At 46.6% G+C, this 20,971-nt stretch overlaps 1 protein-coding gene across 1 annotated transcript in view; it reads right to left on the reverse strand.

Moving 5' to 3' along the window:
- Positions 1–592: 592 nt before the first annotated feature.
- The window catches only part of MARCHF4 (membrane associated ring-CH-type finger 4), a 107,765-nt gene continuing 87,386 nt past the window's right edge, over positions 593–20,971 (reverse strand). The window contains exon 4 of the mRNA XM_075092553.1: positions 593–1,700. Within this exon, the coding sequence (XP_074948654.1) occupies positions 1,339–1,700 (362 nt within the window). The 3' untranslated portion in view covers positions 593–1,338. The remainder of the gene's footprint in view (positions 1,701–20,971) is intronic.

The following is a 20,971-nucleotide window of genomic DNA, read 5'->3' on the forward strand; positions in this document are numbered from 1 at the left end:
CCCTTTAATATCCACAAATGATTCAGCCATTGTGCATTGAAAGAGAATGTTCCTGAAGAGCAACCGGTACCTTCGAGGATATATCCCAGAGAAGGAGAGTTATTAGAAGTGTTACATAGTCAATCAGCAACTGTGCTCCCTCTTCAGACTAACTCTCTCTTCAAAGATTGAATGGAATAGACTCTGTAATAAACTAACAGACTGGATGGTGAAAGGCTCAGCCTACAAGACTGAATGAGACTGTTGCAAATCGAGCAGCAGGGATACAGACACCAACAAAAAAAAGATGGATAACTCTAATGCATGAGTGTCTGAATCAGCAAAGTAGCAGAAACTCACCGAGATGGGTCGGCTTCTTGTGACTGGAGTAAAATGGAAGGAAATTAACCTGGAATGTATGCATGGGAAATTATGTGTGTGAGTGGCAAAGTTTGGATGCTGGATTTGGGGTTGTGAAGGCATAAATCACACCAGTACTTGTGCTTGAAACACCTGCAGAGCATTTGTACAAAATTTGCCAAAAATGTCTACATGTTGAATAAAGGTCATGGAGCGCCCTCCCCCCCCCCCGCCCCAGTTCCACCCTCACAAACCCTTTGTCAGGAACGTTATGAAAGACCCAGGTTTTTTATTTTGGTGAAATTTGGCTATGCCTGGGTTTTGTTAGATTTTCTTGGTGAGATGATTCAATCTCTCTTTCTGTAAATCAATACTGAAAAATCCCCAGCCATTTCACTTCAGCTACCCTATGGTAAATCGAACAAGGCTCCAGAGTGACTCATGAAACAAAACAACTCATAGCCCCAGTTAATCACAGTCTGGAAAACAAAAATACTCCAAATATTTCGTTCCCTTCCTTGTTTTTATAAATCTCACACTGTGTGTGTGTGTGTGTTTGTCTGTGTGCGTATGTGTACAGGGGGTGTGTACAGAGTGTTACCTATTCCAGCTAATAGGATTTGTAAGACATGCTAAACCACCTGTTCCTCTGCGTCCCCAGAACTCTGCCTACTCAGTTTGTAGTCTGTATTGCACTTGTTTTGTTGTTTTTTTTTGTGATTTGTGTTGTTAGGTTTTCTTTTTTTTTTTTTTTCTAAACTGGCTGGAAAACATTAACCTCTTTAGCATGAGTGTGCAGCTCTCCCTCCACCTGCTTTTTTCCTCAGCTGGCCAGGTGCCGCCTCTTATATTTTGTGCAGTTACCAAAAAAGAAAAGGAGAAGAGGAAAAAAAAAAAAAGGAAAAAAAGGAACGAGAAAGAAAAAGGCACACCATGCTCCTCTGCTTTATAGTTCTTTGCCTCCTCCGCTTCATGTTAAGGCCTCCTGAATTCCTTGGTTCAGACCGTCGTCACCCTCATGACGAGCTCTCTGTTACTACTAGACTGACTCCTCTGTTCGTGAGGCCTCAGGTGGCTGAGTATATGCAGGATGGTATAAGCACAGTGGTGGTCAGAGAGGGTGCCTGTGGCATGGCCGGCAGCCCGTGCCCCGCTGTCGGCTGGAGCGGAGTTAGTGGCTGTACCACCAGTGGAGGACGAGTGGGTGGTTTGGGAGGAGGGGCGCTGATTTGTCCTGGTCCCTGTTTTTTGTTCCTCCATGTCCTTTGTTTTGTCATAGTTCAGCACTTTCCACTGCTGATTGACCGCCTGCCACCGTTTAAAAATCCGGTAAACCGAGGGCCCTTCGTGTATTATTAGACCTGGAGGGAAGGGGGAAAGAAATAAACATAAAACAGAAACAAAACTTTAGAAAGAACCATAAACCTACCCCAGCATCCTGCCCCCAGCTAGCTGGTTAGCTCAGCTCTCCCTCAGCCGATGTTTATTCAACAATAAATCATGTATTTTAATTACCGACTGGCAGAGCACCAGTGCTCCTGCTCTGCTGGATCCCTTTTTCCCTGAATTAAAAGGATTACAGCTTTATCTCAGCAATCAATAAATGGATCGTAAATGCAGCAGAGTGAGTTATGCTCTTACAGCAAAACAGTATCTGTTTACCAATAAACGCCTGAGGTTTATCTATCACTGGACTGGTTTTGCATGCTGCATAGGCATGATTCACCCAGCGAACTGTGTGTTTGGAGGGGGTGTTACTGGATCTGACATGTTGGTGACGTCTGCTGCACCAGCGTCATGTGTATACACAGCTGAGTCTCTCCCCACACACACAGCAGCAGAGCAGACACGCACATGGAGGTCAGAGGCACAATTGTGCAAAAAAAAAGTCTGTCTATACCTATAAATGGTTTGTCATCCTAGGCAAAGTTTTGCTCATCTGCAGAGCAGGTACCTCATTGTACGTCATTGCTCCCTTCCAAGGGGGAAAACAACACGCTTGAAAGGAAGGGCAGATGAGTTTACACTGTCTGTGCACTGAGTATGCGTGTAACGCCTATGTCCTGCTACCTGTCTGCACACACCAGAGCTGATGCCCGGGGGATGGCACTGGGCTGTAAGACAACAGACTTCTAATGGCCTCTGCATTTGAAAAAGCATGAGCAGCTCAGGTCCTTCCACCCAACAGTTAGCTCACCTCCCAGCGGTCTCTGTCATCCTTCCCACCCTTGCAAGAGGACTGAAGGATTAGATAAAGTTAGACGTTCTTTAGACAATGACAGGACCAGAGCGTTAAGCTCTGTTATTATTCACGCTGCCAGGCTTTGGCTAAATCCTTTGAAAGCAGTAGGACCAGCAGTGACTGCAACACTGTGTTGTTCTGATGCACTGAGGCAGGAAGAAGCTGCACCATCTTGTGTAGACTGGCTTAGCTGACACACTAATATAATCAACAAGCTTTGCTAGAGTGGCATTTATGCAGAACGAGGAGGGTCTGAGTCGCCTTGTTTCGTAGCAATGTCTGTTAGGAAAGTGCCTTTGTGCCCCAGGTAGGGCACATACTGGGTGAATTAGGACATTAATAACTTAATTGTTCTTAATAACGATGGCTTCACCATTCTTGGTCAGGATCAAGATTATCAGAACCATTTCTAGGAAAAGCAGCCCTCTTGCCTACCTGTTGCAAGCCTACTAATACAAGGGCAAAGAACAAAAGACTCACAAGAAATAAGCAAAATCATACCAAAATGCGGAGGTTACCTTGACCAGCATTGTGTGGGGAGATGATGGTCACCACAGAATGAAGTGGTTTACTGCTATCCCTGATGAATCAAATGCTAGGGCTTTACCCTCCATCCTGCTTTTCCAGACTCTTCTAGTTTCTGATGATACGTTATTATTGGAGTAAATCTGTGTATATCAAAACCCAAAATATCCGAAGGCTGACCTCCCCATTACTCACTGATGAGACGAAGCCACCTGGTTTCTTAGGGTCTGCATCTGATTTTACAGAGGTTAAACTCTAGCCTCAGTACAGATTGAGTTTCTAGCCCTTCTGGTTTTAAGCATAACTAGAAGCCCTGCTGACTTGATCACAGAATAGCTTCAGGCGGACTCTTGCATTCATCGTACTAGGGTGCTGTGCCTGCTTACTGGCTGTAGAAGTAATCACATTAGATAGTTTAAATATTCAAACTTGGCTATTTTGGGACAGGGAATGGCATTGGGCACTACAGTACGGAAGAGATCCTTGACTCCCATAGACCAGTGAGATTGCACAGCTCCAATCCTGTAGTGATGATGGTTTTCCATAACCAAACACCGTAATGTCATAATAGAAAAACGTGGGTTTTCCTCCCTAGTTTGAAACACAGTTGAGAATCCTGACATCTTCTGATCAAAGCATCAACCATAAAAAGCAGGACTTAGGGAAAGCATGCAGATCCAGCCAAGGAGACAGACCTTTGAAGCAGGCCTGAAGTGGAGCAGCCCATAATGAGGGACATTAGACATACGTTTAAATGAGCTGTCTGATCTGTAATAAATGAAATTCCATGCTGATCAATGACAGAGCCAATATTTCTCTGAGACCACTTTAAGCCTTGGATAAAAGAGCCAAAATCGAATGTTTTCTTCTTGGCTGTAGAACATTCTCCATAGAATCAAATCCATTCTCCAAAGTATTAAACACTGAGCCAGGATTGTAAATCTATTCTTAATTACCTTATCACAAATATTTAATGCGCAGCCTGATTCAAGAGGGCTGTTTATAAAATTCTTGTTTGTTTGCCTCCTAATTATAAATGTTTATGATCTTTTGCAATTAACTGTGTGATGCTGATGGATGGGTTGCTGAGTCAACTGAGCACCTGTTTTCTTAGATAATTTTGGTTTCCAAATATTTATAAAAGTATGAAATAACTTGTTTTCATCTGTATTTACAGGGCTCTAAATTACTTATCGATTTCCCAGTGTCAAGCTCAGGAAGCTGTAAAATTAAAAAGGAACCAAGTGGAGGGGCGGGCAGGGAGGTGGAAGTAACAATGATTCATTTGCACGAGTAAATGCCAACAGTAAGCAAGATTCCATCAGTTTATATCAAGCTGCAGGACACTTAATGCTCCCATCGAAACAAATCTTGTCTGCCTGATACAAATTAGGACTGGAATTCCTATGTTCAGCTCTGTGCATCCCCTTCCAGAAACACCCCTCCCTCAAGAATCATTCTTATTTACTTCCCAATTAAAGGCCAGACTTCAGTGGGAAATCCTTCAGGAAGAACTGTATTCAACTAGAAGTGTCCAGCTAGAAGTCCAGCAGAGAGCTACCAAGATGATCAGGGGACTCGAGCATTTCCCATATGAGGAGAGGCTGAGAGACTTGGGTTTGTTCAGCCCGGAGAAGAGAAGACTGAGGAGGGATCTCATCAATACCTATAAATATCTAAAGGGTGGGTGTCAGGACGATGGGACTAGGCTCTTTTCAGTGGTGCCCAATGACAGAGCAAGGGGCAATGGGCACAAGCTGGAGCACAGGAAGTTCCAGCTAAACATGAGAAAAAACTTCTTTCCTGTGAGGGTGCCAGAGCAGTGGCACAGGCTGCCCAGGGAGGCTGTGGAGTCTCCTTCCCTGGAGACATTCAAAACCCACCTGGACACGTTCCTGTGCCCCCTGCTCTGGGTGTGCCTGCTCAAGCAGGGGGGTTGGGCAAGATGATCTCCAGAGGTCCCTTCCAACCCCTACCATTCTGTGATTCTGTGATTCTGTAATTATTCCTTAAGGCAAATCCTGTATATGTGGGGAAGATAGCAGGTTGGTGTGAACTTCCCTCTTTGTGCACTTCTCTCTTTTCAATTCAGAAATGTCTATATCAGAATTTCAGATGGATTCTGGTAGGGGCCGGGTCATTTTCTACTCCTCCCAAGTTTATCTCGCCCTCTTCTGCTTCAAAAAATGTGTTCTCACTCGATCCTCTGTGAAAACCATCGTCTTCAGAAGTAAAATCTCTGCGAGGTTCATGCAAAATGCGTTGGTCCAGATTGCTGCCTAGTCCATGGCATCCCTTGTTTCTGGTGTTGGTGAAATGAAACTCCTAAGGAATGTGGGCCCTGAAGATGTGCCGTTCTCATTCCCGTGTAGAGATCTGGCTGGACCAGCCCCAGAAGAAATTCCTTGAGCTGAAAATTGTTGAATGCTGGAAGGAATATTCAGGGGAACTATTATACACATTTCTCTTGTTCTTATTTGACTCTTATGTCAGTTTGCAGCCATCAATGGCATCTGGCTAGATTGAGCCTTGGCCATTCTTAGATATTCTACTTGCACTGGCTTGACCCATGAAAAGATTTCCCAGAAGGCTCTGAAGCTGGAGACAGCCCATATTATGTGATGGCATCATTAACCTGACAGCAAAGTCTACAAAAAAAATTTCTAATGCCTCTGATTACATTGCCACATAGATGCAGCTGTGCTGTTCCTAGAACAAGGCATAGTATCGCTGAGCTAACGTGGTAGGGCTCACCCAGTGCAGTGCTCCAAATTAACACATGCTGAACCTGGAACAATATGTACAGAAAACCATATCGATCTTTTTTCCCTGTGTTCACTCTCTCCATATATTAGCCTTTTTTGCTCTTTGTCTTGCAGCTTTATTATTATTGAGTCCACACAGACTGTCAGATCATGGTCAGTCCTGTGGACCCCTGTAGAGTCCAGGCAGGAGAGACTAGTGATTATCCTGGGTGCAGGGATTACTTCCCAGAGCTGAGAGGCTGCTTTGTGCTTCACAGCACAGGCAAACACAACAATACCTTGGCAATAGGTTATACCCAAACTGTACACATCGCTTATGCTGGTATCTTATGCTTCCTTTCATTTATTATACATGGGAGAGAACTTAACCGCTGCTCTTATGCAAAACTATCACAGTAAGTGGCCCAGCCCCAAAAAGCTCAGAGCATGGTCCCAGCTTGCATTTAAAGCAACAGGTAAGCAACATAAGTACAGATTGGCTAGGCAAGGGTTGTGTCAGTGCAGTTGCATACCCCATCAGTGCATGCCCACAGCATCTGGGAGAGCAAGCTGACAACTGCTGACTCTGATGAAAGACTTACCCCTTCCATTAACACCCTGTTCCCCACTCTCATTTTCATCCCAGAGCAAGAATACTGGACTGTTTCTTTTCCAGATGATTGAGATGCAGTCTGCAACAGAGCTAGCTAGCACTGGTGAAAGCAGTTTAATTTCCATGTTCTACTGATTGCCACAGCTAACCCTGAACTTCTGGACTCTTAAAATGCAAGAAAGGCGAGCGTGACCAAGGGTGAGTATTATGGCCCGGGGTAAGGCTCATGTCACTATAGGATTTCTCTGAGCCTTGCAGTACCTGCCCACACCACATCATGATCCATGTGGGCAGTCTCTGTGCAAGTAAATGTTCTTGGTGCTGAGGGTGGACACATATGGGCTGTGTGTAGGTGGCCCTTTGTCTCTTGGGATTAGTCGGGCCAGAGGTGCACTGCTGTCAGAGGGCCTATGGCAAGACTGGTCAAGAGAGAGGTCCTCAGCCCAATGGCTAAAAAGGGCTGTTGGAAGAACATGGGCAAAACCCAGATGTAGCAAGGACAACTGCATTTGTGCCTCCAGATGGGCAAGGCGGGATCAGCTGGTGCACCACCATCCTGTGAGGTTAACCCGAGTGGTTGTGAGCCTCCAATTTAAGGAAACTTTGGAGCAGCAGTTTCTCAGAAATGACAAGCAGTTACCTTCTACACATTGCCAGCCTCTGCCACCAAGTGATCTTTTAACTGGGATTTTCAGCCTCTGATTAACCTTTCTCTTATTCCAATACTTGCCATGCATTTTCGTGAAAGAGACAGGTAAATTCTTGGGGCAGGAACTGTTTCTCTTGTTTGCCAGTAAGGAAACCACCAAAACAAAGCTTCTGCTGTCAGTGAGTGGTACATCACTCACACTAGCTACAGGAGGAAAAAATCACAGCATTCCAGCCAGTTACTTTGTCGTGCTTCTCATAAAGTCCCTGTCCTGCCACCTGACCTGTCACCTCTTGTTTCCACCTTCAGTAGCACTTTCCTCCTTTGGTTTCCTTTCCAAATGCAGTTTCACCTCAGCCAGGTAGCTGCCATGCTTTAGTCTGGCAGTTAGTTTCTGTTGCTTTCATTGCTGGGTGTCAGGGGAAGATTATGGCTGCTGTGACCAAAGATTAATGTTCCATTCCACAGCAGTGGTGGCTCAGGTCAAGGCAAACCAATTCTCCTGGGAGATAACACTTTCATTGCCGGGCTTTCCCTCTGTTGACCTCATTGCATATGCAAACCCTTCTATCCCTTTCTGTGAATTTTTCAGGTTTTTGTGGCAATTTCAAATGCTCCCACTTTTGTTTCCAAAGCTCCAGCAGCTGAGCCCTCACTTATCTCTTTGCATTAATCTCATCCTATATGCTCCAGCCATAGCCGCCTTTTATCTTAACCTAAGAGCAGAAAAGTGACTGTTCTGGTTCAGACAACGGGTCTGTCGATCATAGCACTCTGCCTCCAGCAGTGGTCAACAGTACAAGGAAGGGCGTAAAAACCAAAGCCAAGAGAGTGGTGTTTCCCTGATGGGCTCTGCGTGCTGCAGGGGCCATACCTAGCCACAGATGGTCTCTTTTGGCTCAGTTGTGTTCCCTAACCATAGGTTTCTAGTGTAGTACAGTAAAGTGTACTGACTTTTGCTCTGCATTTGCTTGTTAGGCTGCCCCACCAATTCCCAATTTCTCATAAGTGCCATGGGATTGTTCCATTCCAAAAAGTGCTTTAGAAATAACCATGAATCTCTGCCTCACCCCAGCTTCACAAATACCTCACAGTATGTGGGAGGTGAGTCACCGAGCTCTCACTGGACCCTTCCAATCCCTACTGCTTTTCAGTGCAGTCCTCTGTACTTTATCCCTCATCCATGATGCAAGATAGTCCTTGGTGATAAATGAGGAAAAGAGAGCCATAGGGGCCTTTCCCTGCAAATATGGGCTGGGAAAGGGGCATCCGGTAGCTGACATCCCTCAGCATTGTGGCAGGGTCAGTTCCATCTAAATATGACAGGCTCTTTAAACGACCTAGCATCTTTAAATCCTCTGGTGGCCTAGACTCAGGGCTGCAGAGCTGTGCTCTGAAGGCAATGAGGAAGAGGGTGAACCAGGGAGTGGGGAGAGGTAGATTCATAATTGAAAGTAATGTTGTGGCACTCTGCACTTGGGCTGATTTGGGAGGGCACATGTGAACATCAGAGTTGACCAGGGAATCAGGTAATGCCCTCCTTCTCACTCCTGTTCATCATCTCCAGAATTTCATTTCACCCCCCTTTTTCTGCAAGTAAACACCCCAGGAAGGTGCAAGCCCCAGAGCAGAGAGGTGCAGGATCAGCACTGTATACCCCACCTTCCTTTTGATTCCCTGATGAAATAAACTGATACGTCACAGAATCGATGTCTTCAGCAGTGTGACTGCCTGGTCCAGCTTGTGTTGGAGATTCTGATTTCTCCTTCCTAAAGGTAGCACTTTACACTTTTCTTTATTGAGAATCACAGAATAACAGAATGGTAGGGGTTGGAAGGGACCTCTGGAGATCATCTTGTCCAACCCCCCTGCTTGAGCAGGCACACCCAGAGCAGGGGGCACAGGAACGCATCCAGGCGGGTTTTGAATGTCTCCAGGGAAGGAGACTCCACAGCCTCCCTGGGCAGCCTGTGCCACTGCTCTGGCACCCTCACAGGAAAGAAGTTTTTTCTCATGTTTAGCTGGAACTTCCTGTGCTCCAGCTTGTGCCCATTGCCCCTTGCTCTGTCATTGGGCACCACTGAAAAGAGCCTAGTCCCATCGTCCTGACACCCACCCTTTAGATATTTATAGGTATTGATGAGATCCCTCCTCAGTCTTCTCTTCTCCGGGCTGAACAAACCCAAGTCTCTCAGCCTCTCCTCATATGGGAAATGCTCAAGTCCCCTGATCATCTTGGTAGCTCTCCACTGGACTTGCTCAAGCAGTTCCACATCCTTCTTAAACTGGGGGGGCCCAAAACTGGACACAGTACTCCAAATGTGGTCTCACTAGGGCAGAGTAGAGGGGGAGGATAACCTCCCTCGACCTGCTGGCCACGCTCCCTTTAATGCAGCCCAGGATACCGTTGGCCTTCTTGGCCACAAGGATACAGTGCTGGCTCAGGGTCAGCTTGCTGTCCTCCAGCACTCCCAGGTCCTTCTCAACAGAGCCACTTTCCAGTAGTTCAGCCCCCAGCCTGTACTGGTGCATGGGGTTGTTCCTCCCCAGGTGCGGGACCTTGCACTTGCTCTTGTTGAATTTCTTCAGGTTCCCCTTGGCCCAGCTCTGCAGCCTTCAATTCCATCTTCTTGATATCTCCAGTTTACCAAGATCATTTCAAATGCTGACCCGATCCTTCAGAGTGCTTGCAGCCTTTCCAAGCTTGGTGTCATCTGTGAATTTTATAACAGCACTTCCTATTTCAGTATCTAAGCCATTAATAAAAATAATGAAGAAAGCAGAATCCAAAAGAGTCCTACCTGAAACATGTTTCCAGTACATCACTGACAACGACTGAGAAAGCCCTTTTTCGATCGGCTGCACACCTGCATTACAGTTATTTAATCTAGACCACATTTCTCTGGTTTGTTTAGGAGAATCTTAAGGCAAAGCACCAAAAACATTGCCCAAGTCATGGCATATCAAACTGACTGCTTCCTCCTTAGCCACTAGGACAATTACCCTCCCAAATTAGGTATGGTTATACTCCTGTGCTCATCAATTCATTAGTTAAAAATTATTCTAATATCTTTCTATGAATCATTAAGCTTATTTGCCCTTCATTTCCGTGAGCCTCAGTTCCTACCTTCTTTAATGATAGAGATTATATTTAAAGCTAGGTACTCTGCTTGCATTTCCCCAGCTGCCTGGCACCTCCTGCATCCTCCCCAGGTCCCTGATGGTGAAATGCTCGTGGGTCAGAGGCAGCTCCTGCAGCTTCCTCTGAAGTTCATTAGGACATGCTGACAAGGACAGAGCGAACTCATTTGTATATTATTGAGTCTGTTCTTTTCTGTTTCTGCCCTGGGCTCCTTTCTCCTCATTAAACTTATTTTAAGTTTTGAAGACTGAAACAAAGGCAACATTTAACTCTTTGGATCTTTTTGTATCAACTATTATTTGAGCTCTAGACTTGCCATGTTCTTCTTCTTTACATATACTTGTGGACCCATTTCTTGTCTTTTGTATCTCTGGATGGTCATCCTGGGGTTCAGCTGTGACAGCTCCCTATGCCTGTGTGATTTCTAGAGACTTTTCATTAGTTGAAGACTCTTCTTTCTGCCTTTTGTGTGATTGCAGCATCTGATTTGGGTCCTCAAAGAGCTCCTGATGCAGCCTCAGTGCTCTCTTCCCACGCTTCTGAGCTTTCCCCTTCACAGGCAGTTTGCTGTTGCGCCTTTAGTATCATTCCTTTTGGCAGCCGCGAGCTGTTCGCAGCTCTTTTATCTTTCAGATTCTCTTCCCAAGAGACACTCCCTGTTCTGGTCCCCTGAGGCTGCTGCCGCTGCTTTTCTGGAGTCCATTATAATCACATCATCCTTTTCTTCAGCTCAGGAATGCTTTCATCGTACAGTCACTTTTCATACAAACTACTGCTACACTCGGATTTTCAGGGATTCTTTGCTTTCTGGTGAAATCAGACATGAAGTATAGACTCTTTCTTAACTGTTACGCCTGCTTTCCAAAATATAAATTTTGTCCCCAAAATGTTTTGAGAGCTTACAGACAGTCTGTTTTGCATACAGGAGAAGTCCAGGTAATGGATGGCCTGGGACCTCTGGTGCTGTCTTTTAGACATTTCAGGTAGTTGCAAGACACTGGACCAGTAAGCAGGCTGTCTCTAGTCCACAAGACATCTAGTAAAGGTCTGCTCTGAATAATGCTGGAACTGTACAAGGACGGTGTGCAAGCTTAGAAATGTCCAGTGTTGAATGACATATAGCATAAACTGAAAGTGTATTCATAATTATTAGAGCTCAAGTGAATACTTAGCAAATGGGAAAAAAACCTAGCTGATTATAATTATGCATTTTCTTATCAATCATTCTCCATGCACATTTTTTAATATCTGAAAAACTGATTCAATTTGTACGAATCTGGGCTGTGTTTTGGCTTGGCAGAACTGGGATAGCTGCATGGCTGGACCCTGTTGAATGCTGTTGATCACTGGATGATGTGCTGTCAGGGAGCCCGTGGGTCTGGGGAAGATGAAACACTCCTTCCACCCATCATCCTTTAAGAGTATTTGCTCTAATGGGGCTCCGCTGGCAGGCAGCTTTCACAGCAATCTATGTGTCACAGTGGCCACAACTCCAGCAAAACAAACTGAGCCCCTCAAAGGGCAAGACCTCCAAGGCCTAGGCAAAGCCACCACCAATGTACGCAGAAAAGCTGCTCCCAGCAATCTTGGGGGGGTATTTTGTGGAGGTATGGGCTCTGCCATTTTGGGTCATTAACAGCACAAACAGGCTAGCCCCCAAGCCTCTTACTGTTGACTAACAGGCAAACCTTGTGCTTATTATGGCTTGTTGCCTCTAGTGCAAGCTGGGGTTCAAGGACAGCTCTGCCTCGAAGCTTCCTCAGCCCCAGGTGGTCCAGGACCCCCCACAAAGGCAGCGGGAGCCCTTCTCCTTCCCTGCCTCCTCTGCTCCATCTGGCAGAGCAACAAGAGCAGCAGGTCCCATCTGGGTGGGTGGTTACACTACACCTCAAGCTCTCTGCAGCCATTAACACCCGCCCCCAGACTCAGCAAGAGCCCTGCTGGGTGGGAGATGGATCCAGCATGTGGCATCTCAGAAGGTGCCCACAGTTGCTGTTCTACCAGGTGAGCGATCATGGCAGACCTCACCCCTTGCCACAGCGGGGCTGAGCGAGGGGGGCCAGGGAAAGGAGGCAGCTCTTTTATGGGAGTGCTTGGCATAACAGCTGGCTGCATCTCTCCTCCAAGCAGCACTGTGATTTTGCAGGATGCTGCTGAGCTATACGCAAGAGAAAATTTCCAGGTCGTGACACTGCAGCACATCATGAACTCACGCAACACAAGTATGTGGCAGTGATTCTTGTGCGCACAGGGTTCCTCTCAGAAGCAGGAGCAGTCCATCCCACATGAATGGCATTCGTAGCTGGGGAAGGAGGAATGCTTTAACCAGTGGGATGACTTGAGAGGACAGGTGAGACTACCTGTCACTGGGCTTGGGGAGCTGGCGGCAGTTGGGGGCAATATGTTGTAGGAGCACTGGGGGAGCTTTTATGGCTGCTGGGTAGATGCCAGCTTCTCTACAAGGTGCTACCTTCATCCCAGGACAGCCGTCTTCATTCATGTCCTCTGCCCACCCTCACATTCCTCTGTAACACATGGGCTGGGCCCTGGAGGGCTGAGCTGGTAAGGCCCCAAATGAGGAAAGACTAGCAAAATTAAGAAGCTGGTAGGAGACGTTCAAAGGACAGGAAATACCTTTACATTCAGCACTCCCACATGGTTTGTTTTTAATGGGAAACAGTGTTAGTTGTCTGCAGGATGCCATCTGTGACAGAGGAGCTGGGCTGACCCTGGGAACCGGACACAGCAACATCATTGATCTACAAATGCTGCAGTGTTTTCGTCTGTAAGCATAGGTCCTACCAACCATCACAACTTTCTCCTGCCCTGCCCAGACTAGCACTTCTACACCTTGCTTCAAATCTGGGACAAAAAAAACCCAAACAAGAAATAACAGCAAAAATAGGTAAAATAAAACCCAGATAAATCCTTGCTCAGGCAATAGATAAACCATAAGCAAAACACTCCTGTAAACTCAGCTGGCTGTGGACAGCTACAGCAAAATGGATGTTGTGCCCTTAAGGGCTCTTGTACTCCTGTGGTATTTCATTCACAGTGCACGATAAAGCAGAGGATTAAAGGGCAGTCTCTAGCTATGCGGGCAGCAATAAATGAGACTCTTCTTGGGAAAAGCAAATAAATAAATAAAGACTAGAGCTCCACCGACAGAACAGCCTTGCTTCTGAATCATACATCTCCAGCATCATTCCCCACATGTGAGTCTACCCAAAACTGTGACAGTATAGAAGGGATAGGGCTTGGAGGCATTACCCATACACCTCCTTGCTCTCTTAAAGGTTCCCTTCCTTGCCTTGTAGCTAGGATTATATAGACCCTCTTGGTGCGTCTTTCACCCCAGATTTAAAATGGAGACGAGAACACCCCCCCCACACCTTTGTGCATGAGAGATAATAGTCACTCATTGTATGCATGACAGACACTCTTAGGACTTTAAAAGAGGGAGTAGAAAATAATTGCAAACTGGATTGAGCAGAGCACTGGCCAAATGCACACCCTGGTCTCTGGGTCTCTGTTTCCAGACACTCCCTGACAGAAGTCCATGGAGATGTATACTTGTGGTGAGGAGAGAAAAAGCACATGGCTTCCATTTCACTATGCTTGCACCATGGCAGTCAGTCCTCCAGGTCTGGGACCTGAACCTTTCTATCTCATAGCTAATATTACTTTGACCAAAGTGCTGTCTGTGCAGTCATGCTGCAGCCTCAGCCATTCCTTGGACTTTTCTTTAAAGGTAAAGCTGGACGACAGCATTGTTTTGTGTAGGGTTTGGAAATCTGGCTTCACGCTTGCTTGGAGTGAGACTTGAAAAAGTCATGCTGTCCCCCAGAATGGAAGAATACATACATATATTCAGACAGGTGAGAATATTTCATTTGGACTTGAATTTTGTTTTTTAAATCCTGTATTCCAATTCTGACACTGAATTTAAAATACCCAGCATGAGCAGTCATCTCTAAATGTTAAATCAAAATGCTTTGTTCAATAATGATCAAAACATGACATTTGCTTATTGAAGGTAGAACTAGTGCCTCCCTCTCTGCTTTTATTAGCAAATGAAATTCTGAAAGAAAAAAATGGGAATAGTTTCACAGTTTTTCATTTTCTGAGGGATGCAGGTCCTGTCTGAGCCCAATCCCTTCGGACTGCTCCAGCCACCTAAGTGCTCTTTCACTAAGAGGAGTAGGGACCAGTTAGGAGATACATAAAGATGAGTACAGATCATGCTTAACAGAGCATCCCCCAGTGTAATGTAGGGCACATTGGCTAAACTAATGCACCTGGGAGTGCCTCTGAACTTGCAGGTCGGCGTTTGCATTGCAATTGCTTCTACCCCCTTGTTGGTGCAAGATGTGGGTCTCTTTCCCCTCTGCCATGTAGGAAGGCATCCCAAGGGTGTGAGGTAGAAGGTGCTCAGAGTTCTCTTTGGCCAGCCTTTTGTCAGGATAAATGTGTCCCTGGGACACACCATGGTGCAGCCTGCGTTTGGCTGCTTTGTCCTCCACAGTTGTGACAAAATCTTTCATTGCAGACTCCAGGATTTCTGTAAGATTTCCAGGAGCCTTCCACCTTGGGTGCTGTGGCCTTTCCTCTGTGCTCCCCTAGAGTGTCCCCACAGGTCTGACACCACCTTCTCTCCTGCAAAGGTCTTCACCTCTCACACAGAGGCACTATTCAAAATTCAGGAAAGTGGTAGGAGCCAAGAGGACAAAGGTCTATCATTTCTGATCTGTTACTAGCTAGGATCTCTGGGAAGACAAAATTTTTGTCTTCCTGCTTTGGGTATACAAGCTTCTTCCACCAGAGCTGAAGACCTTTAGTGGCTGAGATACCGAGCTGAGTGAATGCTGACACAGGCTGAAAGGGGCAGGTAAGAATTCATACGCATGTATGTGATTCGTCAATGCTAAGCTGACAAGAATGAAAGCAGTGAAAGGAACCGAGAATGGCTAAGCCTGCAGCAAAGGTCTGGAGAAGAGCCTTGTAGGACACAGAGAGGTCCATGATGTGGCTGTGACTGAGCAGAGTGAATTGACCCACCTGGCACAGCAAATGCTTGGACATTTGGCTCTTCAGGCTTCTCTGCATTCAGCAGGTAGTATTGACTGCACACGCCACACTGACCCTGCCTGAATGTCATTGCTGTGGATTTGCTTGCTGGCTGAACCTCTCTGAGAAGGTAAAGTGCTGGCTGGACTGCTGGGGACAGGATCCCTGGCATTATTGAGTCTTATTGAACAACTTCTGCCAAACACTACATGGTCTTATGGGTATTGTAGATCCAGCTCTGCCATGGGGCAGAGGGACTCAAGTTGTAGCTGGCATCAGTGGTCTTGATTCAGGAAGAAAAATGCTGCTTCAGGGAGTAACTTCCAGGCAGAATAAGTTTAGCCACTTAAGTTTAGCAGAGTAGCCCATGGGCCTGTTTGTAGTATTCTTGCTGTTGTATTGCTATTCAGGCTGTTGTATCTGGGTCTGAAAGATGGCTCTGTTGGCAGGTAGCCATCCCTCCACGAGAAGAACCGATCAGTCACTACTTTAAGAAGTGATCCAAGAGCTGGTTTAACGTGGCTGCACATTAATCTCTTCTTACTTCTGCTTCTGGCTCCCTACAGAGCTGGGGACACAGCCAAAGCAGCTTCAGCCACTCTGCATGTGGGATGACCCCCCTGCACCTCATCGTTGGCTACAGAGTTGACTTCTCTTGCTGTGGCCACAAAGGCATGTCATGGACCACAGCCTCCCACCTCCAGAAGGAATGTGTCTGCAGGGATGGAGGCTGTAGTAGGAGGAGCGATGGGACAGAAGGCAGTTGGAAAAACACAGCCTTGTACAGAACTGAGGACTTTTCCCATCCTTTACTAGATAGCACAATTTATGCAGCTGGTGCAGGAGATCGTACCAGCTGCCTATGAGGGAATCTGCTGCCATAGAGTAGAGGCTGTGACAGGCAGGTGAGTGCTTCTGCCTCTGCCCATGGATGGGAGCTTAACCGAGGGACACCAGGCACTTGATTCCAGCACACGGGTTAGTGTCAGGGAAGCATTGTTCTGATTATAACATATCACACTTGAAAGCACAAGATACAGTTCACAAGGCAAAAGGCTTTCTTGTCCCCCTCAGAAAACATTAACTATATTGCCCTCATTAAATGCTAAACACACTGATCCACTGGAGCAGAGAGCACCATATGGTTACTCATGACAAAATACATATCCAGAGCCCTGTTGCAACAGTGGGAAACTGCATGAAGACGGATGTGGTGAAGGACTGTGGGGTTGAAAGGACATGTGTCAAAGGCCAGGTGCTGCTCTGACTGTGCTGGAAGCCAAGCTCCTTCCCTGCAAAAAGGGAGGGGGTTCAGAGCCAGGTCCAAACCCCATGGCTATTTGCTCAGCAGCAACATGCTTGTTCTGCGGAGAGCTGCCAGAGCTGCACTGGAGCTCAGTAGGCACATTGAGGCTCTGCAGAAATGCCCGCTGGTGAAAGCAGCACACACATACGCATGCTGGCTGGCCCGTTCTGCTCTCTTATTGAATAATCAGTGCAGCATTAGACAAAAATAGGTCCCGTCTTTCAGGAACAGAGTGGCAGCATGTCTTGGCTTTGCTGAGCACCTACTGTTCCTGGATAGTGGCCAAGAAGTCAGCCAGCAGATCAGCTGCAGTGTCACTTCTGCTGCTGGGCCAGGTACAGGGCCCTGAGTGATTGCTCTTGAGGGACAGTCCTTGCCCAGCTGGACTGAGAGCCCCACAGTGCACCCTGTGGGGACTGTTCCTGTCTCCACACCCCACTTTACAGCTGATAAATCAATGATTTGGTCAGTGATTTTCCGAGCGTGCATGCTGTGGCTGAATGTATACAAACCAGAATTCACAGTGCAAAAAAAGGGAATTGGCTGCCTGACTTTATCCCAGCTACCTGCTCTGATGATAGGGCACGGATCTGGTCACTCCAGTTAGCTCCCGGTAGCTCCAGTTTGCAGGCAAACTGGGCAAGAAGTTCATGAACAGCATGGCAAGCAGTGAATTAAGCTGAAGTTAATGGAAGACTTCTGCATACTCTCACGGATGTCTTCCAGGTATGTCAAAGGCATGCATGTTTGCTGTCTGGGTTGGTCTCAGGTTTCTCCTCTGAAGAAGACATTTGCTGAACTTCTCTGCCTTATGCTCTGCCTTTAGGGTGTCATCAAGCTAATGCATGGGCTTGGTGCTTCCCCACAACTGATTCCCTACTGCTGTAGCAAATCTTCCTGCTTTGTACTTTGGGGGGCTGCACAGACCTGAATGAAAACATCTGCTTTCCTTTTGAGAATCTGATCAATACAGATGAAGACCCTAAAGACACTTAATTTCTCAGTTTCTCTTTATTATATTGGGACTTTGACTCCTAAATCCTTTGAATGCTGAGGGCCCAAGTGACCTGGCTACAAAATACCCTGAGGCTACCTCAGCCTGGCATTTCCTCTAGGAAGCAAAGCTCATTTAAAATGAAACCACATTAGTCCTGGCAGGAAGTTTGAATTGTGACTGTCTCAAGGAAGCTCCCTTAATTACTGTTCCCATTGCTCTATGAAAGATCAAATGCTGTGGATCACTTTTAATTGGCTATTGATTTCTTATGTTATTACCTACGGTTGTGCTGAGATGCCATCAGACATACTGGATGCTTTTGATTATTCTTGCTGGCAGCTGGGATTAAAAACAGCGGGCACACACTTCCTGATCTGTAATGGATTGACATGGTGTGCCAACAAAAATCGTTGGCAGGATGAATGGTCCTGCTTTGCCTGTCTCTTGTGCTATTGAGCTGCAGTGCAGTTACTGTTGTGAAGGCAAATACCCCCAGGGGCTGGCTGCCAAGGAAAGCGAGGGAAAAGCTTCAAAGAGCATGAGGATTTAGTACTTGCAAAACTGCGCGGCTGTCAGCACCAAGACAGGGTGAGTCAGAGAGCAAGGACTGGGTGGGCATGGACAAAGCAACAGTCTCCACCAGACAGGGATCCAAGGAGAGGCAGACTGGATTGCTTTTGCATTACTGAGGATAAGCCCCGCTCATGCCAGCCACAAGCAGGACTGTGCACACAAACCATGACAGTGACAGCCCTATGTGCACAGCCTGCTAATGGCCTTTCTGATACATGCTTCCCCCTTGGAGCCGATCTGATGATGCCTGAGCTTAGGCTGTGACATGCTCTCATTAGCTGGCAGAGTTTCTCCTTGTTTAACAGGAGATGGTTTCCTGTCCTTCTGACCCCAAATGACACCTTAATCTACAAACACTGACTTTCCCTAATTGCACCTTGACAAAGAGAGAGGCAAACCCCTCCCTCCCCCTCCAAGGGCTGTCATTTAATTAACAGGCAGGTATCTCTCAGGATTTACAGCCCAGCTCTAAGCTTCTACTCTCCCTACTCAGTAACTCAGGCCTGTGAATGCTCACTCCATTTATCTCTGCATTTTGATAACCACATCTCTGCTAATCCCTCTCTATGCCAGCTTTCTGGATTTACCTCTCATGGACCCATGGAGAGAGCAGTTAATCAAATGAACAGTCCCTGTCTCACTTTTCATTCACTTCCCGGTTGCTGATCTCAAATGTCTGTACTGTAGACAGCTTCATAGCAGAGCAATACCTATGCTGGCACCATTACCAGTTTCTAGTTTAATCCAACTCTCGTATCTGTTTTACAGACATGACCAGAGAGAGCACAGATGAAAGAGAGAGATCAGAATCAAAGACGTTGGGGCTGGCTGGATATGAAGAAGCATTTAGTCTGTTCCTCCTTCACAAACTGGGATCATCTCTCCTCAACCTGTTCTTGACATAGATTTTTCTAACACGTTCTTAAAAAAAATCCAGTACTAGAGAATCCCACGAATCCCGAGCAATCCTTTCCAGTGCTTCCTGCCCTCCTGTTAGATGTCTGAGAGCAAGGGGGAGAACAATGTTGAAAATCTGTATTTCATGTCTTGCCCAGATGGACATAGCTTCTGGTACTTGGGGCCATACCATCTGTCCTGCTGGTCGTCAGCAACAGCTTCATTTTACTTTGGTTGTGGTTTTGTTTCCATGGTGGATGAAGGGGTAGCAAATGGTGTCTGTTCCTTAAAATTGTTTTTGTGGAGAGTGCTAGGATCTAGCAAAGTCCAAAGAAAATTAGTGTATTATTGAATGTGAGTGGCTGAGGGTCAAACCCAAGATCCTTGGATTTTGATGCATGGAGTCTGAGTTAGCATAGTCTCTGAGTTAACAGCCGTATTTTGACAGCTCAGCTTGGAGATGATCTGGCTATTTCAGATCAAGTACAGCTCAAGCGAAGATTACAACAACAAAATTACTTGTACTTAGGGAGCTACATGTGCAAGTGAGCACTCGTGCCTTCACCCTTGACTCCACATTGGAATGACCAGTGTTGCCATGGGATTGCCTATGCAAATTGCCACAGATATCTCTGTCTTGGCAAATTGTTACCTAAATCCCTTAATGACTTGGTGGAGAGGAGATCACACAAAACAGCTGGGCAGTTGCTGACTAGATGTGTATTGCCTGTCTGACAATAGTCAGGATCTCTGCAGATTTGGTGTCTTCTCCAGCTGTGAGGCTCCACAGTGCCAGAGGAAATGTTCTGCTAAGCAACTCCAGTGACAGGGTGTGTAAACTGGCCTCCTGGACAAATGTCACTGGCTACTCAATGGGCATGAGACATCTAAGGACAACCAAAGTGGGGACTACAGAGGAGCTCTGCTTCAGCACATCTGCTCTTTAGTGAATACCTTGTCTTTCAAACCTCTGCTCCTCTGCCAGTGGAAGCGAAACTGAGGGTGAAACTGGGGGCAGGAACAATTGGAATTCATACAATTAATGTAGGACCTACAGTATAGCATTCTGCTAGCTAAGGCTGCCCAGCCTGTTACCAAAAAACGCACAGGCAATGTGTGTGTTTTTCAGCAATAGCTGAAAAAACCAAGAGTGGTAGAACTGACCGCAATTAACGTCCTGCTCTTTCCCCATCACTGAGCATTTCTTAGTTCCTAAATCTTTCTTACTCACCCACAGGCTGGAAAGCAAAAGGGGAAAACGGCTGGACTGCAGAGGAGGAGACACCGAAATGCACAGACAGCACCCTGGTATTTCGAGAACTGTTGTCACTGCAATTATCCATGAGAGGTTTTATCCTGACCTTGAAGAAGTGGAACTAAAGCCTAGGGAGACGTAACAAGAGGCTTTGGGCCATGCTGGCAGTCAGGAGCAGAACTCTGAATCTATGGAACCTGCTTCGCCTGGCTGTGACAAAGACCCTGCACAATGCTGCAAGGTTTGGGAGAAGGATAAAGAGAGGGAGAATAGCTGTTCCACAGTGAGGAACTCACTGTGAGTCTTCTAGGGAGCTGGCATTGCTGCATCCATCACAGCTGAGAAAAGCTAGAACAAATGAGGAATTAAACCCAGCCACAGACTTCCCTTTGATCAGCCCCTTCTGCTGACGTGACCTAGCCTGGCCTCTCCATGGGACAGACCAGCCTTTTGGCTAGCACTAGTGCAGCCCCCTGAAATCAGAAGGGCTGGAGAGAAGTCACTCAGGGGAGAGATGTGAACACATCAACAGCCAGAGAGCCACAGCTACCTGTGAAGACCTCATTTGTCACTTGGTTCAATCTGGGCAGAGAAAGAAGAGGAGGAAGAGGCAGCAGAGAGG

The sequence above is a fragment of the Phalacrocorax aristotelis genome, chromosome 5 (genome assembly GCF_949628215.1).
Source record: "Phalacrocorax aristotelis chromosome 5, bGulAri2.1, whole genome shotgun sequence".
Taxonomy (NCBI): domain Eukaryota; kingdom Metazoa; phylum Chordata; class Aves; order Suliformes; family Phalacrocoracidae; genus Phalacrocorax; species Phalacrocorax aristotelis.